The following is an 8,392-nucleotide window of genomic DNA, read 5'->3' on the forward strand; positions in this document are numbered from 1 at the left end:
GCCAGTCCTAAGGAGGGCTCCTGCCCCAGCCCGAGGGCACGCATATCCCGCCCCCAGGAGACCCCCTCGTCCGAGCGGAAGAACGCAGCCAACCTCGGGAGTCTCCAGCCTGAGGGGAAGACACACCTAGCCTCGGGAGCCACATTCCCGAGGGGGATGTGCTCTCAGGGGACCCAAAGCGGATTTCCACAAACCCAGGTCCGAGAACGCCTCGGCGGGATGCGGCCAGCCGCGCGCGGCCGAGAGCGCGCGCAGCCGTCGCCCAGGCCCAGGTCACGCGGGGTCGGCTCGTCGGGCCCCGGGGGCGCTGGAGACGGGGTGCTCGGGGGCAGCGCCGGGGAACCCTTTGCAGCCGGCCTCCCCTCCCCCTTCCCCGCGGCTTTTGCACACGACGCGCAGCGAGCCGCTTCACACGGGGTGGCCGGGGCCGGATAAAGCGGGCGGGCGCGGGGCGCAGCGGCCGGCGCGGACGGGCTGGAGCAGCCGGAGCGGCCGGAGCGGCCGGAGCGGCGGCGGGACGGCCCCAGCGCGGCCCGGGCGGGCGCGGCCTCGCGAAGCGGCCGGCGGGCGAGAGGCGCGAGCGCAGGGGCGGCGGGGGCGGGCGCGGGGCCCTCGGGCGGGTGGGCGCGCGCTGCGCAGCGTCCCGCGCGCAACTTCCAGGGCGCACTGGGCGCGGCGGCCGCGCGCGGCTTCCCGGACCCAGCGCGGGGCGCGCGGGGCGCGCGGGGCGCGCGGGGCCGCATGGAGCCCACCGAGAAGCAGCGTCTGGTGGACGCCAGGCCCGGAGCCCGGTAAGGCGAGAGCCTGCGGAGCGGCGGGGATTTGAGCGGCACCGGACGCATCTCCTGGGTTTGCGGTTTACCGTGGACGGTTCTGCCGGCGGCTTGAACCGGGACCACACAGTGGGGGCGGAGGGAGGGGAGGGAAAGGGGAAATCGAGCTTGGGCAGGGGGAATCACTCCCCCCCCCACCCCGCCCCCTCGAGGCTGAGCACAGATCCTGACCCCTGCCCGCTAGTGGGCAGTCGCATGCCTGGAGCCCCGCCCTTGGCCCGACACTTTGCCCCCGGGCAGCCCCGCCCTGAGAGGCCCTGTGTCCCCAAGTGCACAAGAGGGGCATCTGCCCTTCTCCCTGAGTCTGAGCTCTGTTCCTTCTCCGTGCTTGGCTGCACTGGCCTTGCCCCTTGGCCACGTCCCAAGGTCTTTGCCTCCTCCGGCTTTGCCACGGGTGGGGTGGGGGAGGAGGGAACACCCTGGGCTAAGACCCCAAGACTCCTGGACTGGTCATTTCCCCAGCACCCCACTCCCGACACGAGTTTCTGGTTACTCCACAGGGACTGTCGAGCTTGGAGTGTCCTTAGCTATTCTTTGAATTGGACACGTGGGAACGTTTGCCAAGGCCCCATAGAGAGATAGGACTGGAGTCAGCCCTCCTTGCCCCCAACTCAGAGCTGAGTCTGCCTTCTCCCATCCTCTCTGGCCAGGTCTTACACTGGATCTCTGTGGCAGGAGGGGACTGGCTGGATCCCACTGCCCCCATCTGGCCTGGACTTGCAGGCCATTGAGCTAGTCACTGAGAATAATCATTACTGTCATGCCCAGAAGGGTCCTGGCAGTCACTTCGACCCCAAGAAGGAGCGGGCCCGGCGACAGCTTTATGTGGCCTCTGCCATCTGCCTGGTGTTCATGATTGGGGAAGTCGTTGGTAAGAACCTTTGTGCTAATTAAATGAAATTGGGTGCATGGATAGTCTCATGATCCAAAAGGCTTTTTTCCAGGATGTGCCCAGTAATATTAATACTAATAGCCTCCGGGCATCTGTCTGGCTCAGTTGGTAGAGCATGCACCGCTTGATCTCAGGGTCGTGAGTTCAAGCCCCACACTGGGTGTGGAGCCTACTTAATTAAAAAGAAACTACTAATAGCCGCACTTCTTGAACATTCAGTATGCTGAGTCTTTTACATACAGGTTATCACATCCAGTCCTCCTGACAAGCCTGTACTGTCGTGTGGGTGTTGTTATTCTTCTTTTACAGATGATGAAACTAAGGCACATTAGGGTTAAGTAATCTGCCCAAGATCATGCACAACCATTGTGTAAGGGATGGCCTGAATGCCTAGAAGGAAAGAGCATTTCCTGAGTGCCTCCTATGCTTTCCAGGCCCTATTTGAACTTGATTTTCACAGTCACCCTCTAAGTAGATAGTGTCAGTCCCATTTCACAGAAGTTGAGGCTCAGAGAAAGTTAGTCTCTTGCCCATGGTTACCCAGCTAATGGGTGGAGAGGTCCCAAATCCATGGTCTTTCTCCAGAGCCTGTGGTTTCCCTGCTGCACATGCAGTCTGGGAAGTTGGCTCCACGGGGAGCTGATAAGGCCCCTCCATCTCCCTGGTCCCGCCCCTGCAGGTGGGTACCTAGCTCACAGCTTGGCAGTCATGACCGATGCAGCCCACTTGCTCACTGACTTTGCCAGCATGCTCGTCAGCCTCTTTTCTCTCTGGATGTCCTCCCGACCAGCCACCAAGACTATGAACTTCGGCTGGCAGCGAGCCGGTGAGGACCCTGGTTGGGGTGGGAATGGGGTTGGAAGAGGGGGCGGGTCAAGACTTTTGGTGTTCTTTGGTGGCTGCAACAGGTGGATCCCTGAGTGAGACCAGGAGGGTGACTTGGGTTGGGGAAGAGGATGTCCGTTTTGGCTTCTGTCCTCTGGTAGCTCCCAGTCTGATGGGGGAGCCCTGGTCCCCTGTCCTCTGGGAACTTCCAGTCTGCAGAGAAGGAGAGTTCACCTTCCTAAGAAATGAAATGGCCAAACTTCAAGGAGAAATGACTATGTATGGCATTAACTCTGCACATAATTCCATGTGGAATAATTTCCCGGGCAGGGAAAGGTCAGCAAAGCCTTCTGGAAGATAGAGGCTCTAAGGCCCCTTTAGTTCATTTCTGGGCTGCACGGTCATTTTCCTTGTGGTGGGAGATGGCCCAGTCTTTCCTCAGAAGCCTCAGTTTGTCAGCTGAGCAATAGGTATCTATTTTAGTAAGTCAGTTTCTTTACATGTAAAACAAAAAGGGTTGACCCAGGTGACTTCTTCAGTTCCTTCTAGCTCTGACGTACTCTGACAGATGAGTGGTGAGGTAAGGCATGACCATGCCAGCCATACCTTCAGCAGAGCCCAGGTGGATCCAGGCCCTGACTGTGCAGGGAGGGGGCAGGGAGATCGTGGAGGGATGGGGAGTCCTCCTCAGTTTTAGGGCCCCATGCTAAGATGGGTGTTGGGGGTTGGGTTCTTCCTCAGAGATCCTGGGAGCCCTGCTTTCTGTACTGTCCATCTGGGTCGTGACTGGAGTGCTGGTGTTCCTGGCGGTGGAGCGGCTTATCTCTGGGGACTATGAGATTGAAGGGGGGACCATGCTGATCACGTCGGGCTGCGCTGTGGCCGTGAATATCATGTGAGTGTGGCCTCCGTTCCCGGTGAGTCCTCCCTCCCACTTTTCACACGAACATTTGCATGCCTGTTCTCAGTGGAAGGAGGCCATGCACAGGCCGCAGGACCAGAATTTCCCTAGTGGCCTGAGCTCTGGTTCCTGGAGCACCTCAGTCCTGCCTTAGGCCTAGGCTGAGGCCATTGAGAGCTGGGAGTCTGGGCCAGCATCATCTCTACCGCCAACTCCTCCCCCCATACGTGTGTGTGAATAAACCAGGAGCCTTCATACCTGAAATGGGAAGGCATGAGTCTAGCTCTTACAGGAGCAGATGTCCCTAGGGGCAGAATCCCAAGTTCTTTTTCAAGCTGGTGTGCCTGAAATTGGTGTCAGCGAGAGGCAGGGTCTGTGGAACATGGGTGTCTTGTTTGGGCTTCCTCTCCCTTGCTCAGTGGTCTTGGGCAAGTCCCTTCCCTCTCTAGGCCTCAGCTTCCCCTTCTGTGAAAGGGTGGGGGGAACTAGATGACCTCCATGGTGCCCTCCTGTTCTGAGATTTGGCATCTTTGTGCCCAGATTAGCCTGGCATTGGAGCTAAGCCTGTTCTCCTGTGGTTCTCTGAACCAAGGCCATGGGTTGGGATCCTCACCAGGCAAAGGGAACAGGCAGCTTGGGGATTAGGATTTCTGTCCCACAGGCAGGCCAGCCCTACTGGGGGGCCTCTGCCTGCTACATCAGCGAGCCCTTGGCTTTGTCTCTGCTTCTGCAGAATGGGGTTGACTCTTCACCAGTCTGGCCACGGGCACAGCCACGACACCGGCCAGCAGCAGGAGAATCCCAGTGTCCGAGCTGCCTTTATCCATGTGATTGGAGACTTTCTGCAGAGCATAGGCGTCTTGGTGGCAGCCTATATCTTATACTTCAAGGTCAGAGCTGGGGACAGAGGGAGGTAGGCTCGGGGGTGGGTGTGGGCGGGAGAGTATAGATCATCTGGGGGCTCCTCTCTACACATGGCCCTTTCCAGGTTCTAGCTCCCTCCCAGCTGTGTGTGGAGAGGGAAGGAACCTTTACCCAATGCCCACCAAGTGTCAGCACCTCTGATCTTCACAACAATCCTGAAGAGCAGCTGGTGGTGTTTTCTGCAGCTCAGAAAGGTTCAGTGACCTGGATGGTATCACACACCAGGGATATCGTGGAGCCAGAGTCCAACCCCCAGGCCTGTGGGCTGCCACTGCTTGGGGCAGATCACATAGAGGCAGAGTGGTGTAGTAGGTGTTGGGGTTCAAGCCTGGCTCCACCCCTTGCTACCCGTGTGATATACAGTCCTTTGCGTGCACTGATCCTCGGTTTCTCCATCTATAAAATGAGATGTTGGACCACTGGTGTCTAAGATTCCTTTTAGTTTTGTTCACACATCCGTCCCTTGGGCAAGGAGGGGTGGGAAGGGACTGTGCCTCATCCTGAGCTGTGATCTGCCCTGCCTGTTCTTGTGGACACAGGAGCCAAGGTAGAGAACTGGTAGACAGAGCCAGGGGAAGGCTTGTGCCCGCCCCGCAGAGAGCCCCTCTCCCCGACTCAGCACTGGGTGGGCAGGGGGAGAGAGGCTGAGATGTTGGGTGGTGAGCCGCAGCTCTGCCTTCCCCTTTTTCTGTAGCCAGAGTACAAGTATGTAGACCCCATCTGCACCTTCCTCTTCTCCATCCTGGTCTTGGGGACAACCTTGACCATCCTGAGAGATGTGATCCTAGTGCTGATGGAAGGTAACCTGGGCTTGGGGCTCTCCTTTTGCTCTGGGCTCTCCAGCACTAACAAGTTTGTGGGGGGGGGGGCAGGGGAGTCCCAGCACACTGGCAGGGAGCCATGGTCTTGGAGCCTGGCACAGGCTAGGAAACCTCCTGGGGCCCCAGGCCGGTCTTGGCATCGAGCTGAGCCCTCAGGTGTGGCTGTTCCTAGAAATGTCCCCTGGACCGAACCTTCCCTTCCCTCTAGCCGCATGGTGTCCCCTCCCTGCCGGGGTGTGTCCTCCCTGCCTAGTCAGGTAGCTTCTAGGGGGTGTCTGTAGCACGGGATGCTCCACCCCTCCCCCATATACCTCCTCAGTCTCCATCTGCCTTTGCTGGGGCAGAGAGAGGGACAGGATTCTGCTTCCTGTGGCACAGGAAGCAGACTGAGGCTCAGAAAACAAGATGGTGGGTGTTGGACAAGCCTCCCAAATGCCCTCCAGCTCAGTGCCTTCCTTTCTGAGGCCTCCGCCTCGGGGAGCATGTGGCTCGGCTCCGGGGGCTTCCTCAGTGCTGGCAAATGGTCCGCCCTGAGTTACCACGTTCACCAGCTTCCTTGTGGCCCAGGGTGGCGGGGTCATGGGGCTCTGTGCGGCCAGGGTCAGTCTGCAGTTGGGTGCTGATTTGGAGTCAGCGGGAGTGTGTGGCTGCAGGTGGGAGCATTTTCCCCAGGAGTGTGACCAACCCGGATACAAGTGACGATGTTGATGCCCCATGTGGGTGCAGGGGTCCCCAGGTTCCCTTCTTCCCTTCCAAAGAATAGTCACTGGGCACCTGCTCTGGACCAGGCACTGTTCTAGGCACTGAGGATACGGTGGTCAACAAAGGAGACTGTCCCGCGCTTGTGGAATTTCCGTTTTAGAAGGGGACACGGGCAAGAGACTGACGGGGTCATTTCAGACAGTGTCAGGCGTGAGGAGGAAAACACAAAAGGGCGATATGATGGAGATCATTTGGGGGGTGGGGCAGCATCAGATCTGCTGGCCAGGGCGCTCTTCTGTGAGGAGGCAGCATTTGAACAGCAGGAACCGGCAGGGGCGGGAGGGAGCAGGCTCCTTAAGCCCCTGTCCCCGTGCCCCTCAGGGACCCCCAAGGGTGTGGACTTCACAGCCGTTCGGGATCTGCTGCTGTCGGTGGAAGGCGTGGAAGCCTTGCACAGCCTGCACATCTGGGCCTTGACTGTGGCCCAGCCCGTGCTGTCGGTCCACATCGCCATCGGTGAGTGGCCAGGGTCCTCAGGGCGGGGTGAGGGACAGAGACCGCCGGAGGCCTGGGGCCAGCCCCGAAGCACCCGATGACCTCACACGTCTGCAGCGCCGCTGCTTTGAACCTGGCCCCACGCTGAGCACTTTAGAGACCTTAGTTCATTTGGTCATCACAATCCCATTTATAGATGAAGAAACTGAGGCTGGGACTGGGGTGGGGCGGTCACGTCACTTGCCCAGGCTTTGCCAGCGCCTAGGTGGCAGCGCATAGATTCCCAGCCTTAAAGCCACGGCTGCCCCTGCTCTCCGGGATCGTGCCAAGTATGGGAACCCGAAGGTGGCCCAGTGCAGGGGTGGGATCGGGGTGGGGGGCCTTCCTGATGCCCGTACCCTGTCGTGCTGGGGGGTAGGGAATGAGCTGGGCTCCCGATCCTTCCTCAGGGCCCGAGTGAGTAAATCGTTGTCTGGTGCCTCTCCTGGTGTGTCCTCTCGGCCCCTAGCTCAGAATGCAGATGGCCAGGCTGTGCTGAAGGCAGCCAGCACCCGCCTGCAGGGCAAGTTCCACTTCCACACCATGACCATCCAGATCGAAGACTACTCTGAGGACATGAAGGACTGTCAGGCGTGCCAAGGCCCCTCCGACTGACTGCCTGGCCAGGTGTCAACTGAGGCATGGACCGGACCTGCCGCTGGTGGGGCTGAGTGTCCGCCAGGCCCAGCCAGGACTCGGGCTCCCTGGCTGTGTCATAAAGCGGGTCCCTCTCCTGACCTCTGCTCTGTGTTGAGTGGTGAAGGAACTGTCCCCTGCCTCCCCCATCTGACTAGATAGCCAGTTTAAGGATGGAGACATGGCAAGTGTAAAGCTAGTATGACCCTGCTCCTCCAGCTTCTGGGTTGGTGCCTGGCGGGGCTGGGTTTGGGTCTAATCCTCAGCTAATGCCTTCCTACCACCAGCCTCCAGAAAGGCAGGGAGGCACAGTGAGGGCTGACAGAGGGGAGACCGGCTCCAACGTCCCCTTTCCCACCTACCTTCTTCCTCATTTCAGTCTGGCCTTTGCCTTATGAATCTGTGAAGAAGTCCTTCTCCCTCTGCCTCTAACAATATGGTGTAAGGGGGGGTTGGGGGTTGTGAGGACCCTGCACTCCCCGACCTGTCCCTCTGAGGTGGGAAACCAGCAGGCCTCTGAGGCCTGCCCGTGCCTTAGTCACTTCAGTTCTGAGCCACGTTTCCCTTTCCTGGAGGGAGGAGGCTTCTGACTGCGTCAGGACCTGGCTGGTTTCTTCTTTCCTTATTCCCCCAGCGCAGGAACCCTGTGCCAACACAATGATTCCCTTGCCCCAGATGGTGGTGGTGGGGGCAGGGCTTTCAGCATGGGTCCTGCCCTCATGGCCCCACAGCCCCTGCCCCCTTCTCTTGTCCTGATAGAGTCTCAGGGATCTCAGAGCCTGCCATCCGATGTGATTGGGCCAGCGCTGTGGCTGGTGTGGCCTGACCTCAGAACTTGAGGATGGAAGACAAAGAGGGGTTGGTTGTACAACAGATGGGAGACATTGGCTTCCTGAGGTGTATGTAGATTCCCGAATTAGGGGCAGCTTGTGTTTACAAGATGCAGAGGGGACACTTATCCCTGGTCTCACAGAGAAGGCAGCGCCCCCACTCATTAGGTGGCCCTTAGGTCTCATCAGAGAAGGAGAGACTAAGAATGAACCTACCTCACAGGGTTGTTTTGAGGACTGGAGGCAAAGTTTGTTAAGCACCTAGTGTTGCTTTAAGAATGCGTACTTTGATCATCATGCTGGAAAGATGCCCCCTGAGGCCACCTTGCCAAAGAGCCCCCCCCTCCCAGGGGCAGCACTGACTTTGTCTTGACTCTGCCCTGATTTCGTGGCAGGACTCTGAGGAAGGGTTGGTCACTCGCCTTCCCCTGTGAACTACTTTCTTCCCATCTATGGAATAACCTCTTCATGCCGTTCAAGCATTGTCATCCAGG

The 8,392-nt window shown here is 58.9% G+C and overlaps 1 protein-coding gene across 1 annotated transcript; it reads left to right on the top strand.

Moving 5' to 3' along the window:
- Positions 1–670: 670 nt before the first annotated feature.
- On the top strand, positions 671–7,169 carry SLC30A2 (solute carrier family 30 member 2). Its single transcript, XM_045895483.3, has 8 exons — positions 671–791; positions 1,484–1,704; positions 2,405–2,551; positions 3,292–3,445; positions 4,185–4,341; positions 5,070–5,175; positions 6,280–6,414; positions 6,902–7,169. The coding sequence occupies exons 1-8, from the start codon at positions 742–744 to the stop codon at positions 7,045–7,047; spliced, it is 1,116 nt and encodes a 371-aa protein (XP_045751439.1). The 5' UTR covers positions 671–741; the 3' UTR covers positions 7,048–7,169.
- Positions 7,170–8,392: the final 1,223 nt, after the last annotated feature.

Source organism: Mirounga angustirostris, unplaced genomic scaffold, assembly GCF_029215605.1.
Source record: "Mirounga angustirostris isolate CCGP_5_RB_7025 unplaced genomic scaffold, mMirAng1.0.hap1 SCAF_4, whole genome shotgun sequence".
Classification (NCBI taxonomy): Eukaryota; Metazoa; Chordata; class Mammalia; order Carnivora; family Phocidae; genus Mirounga; species Mirounga angustirostris.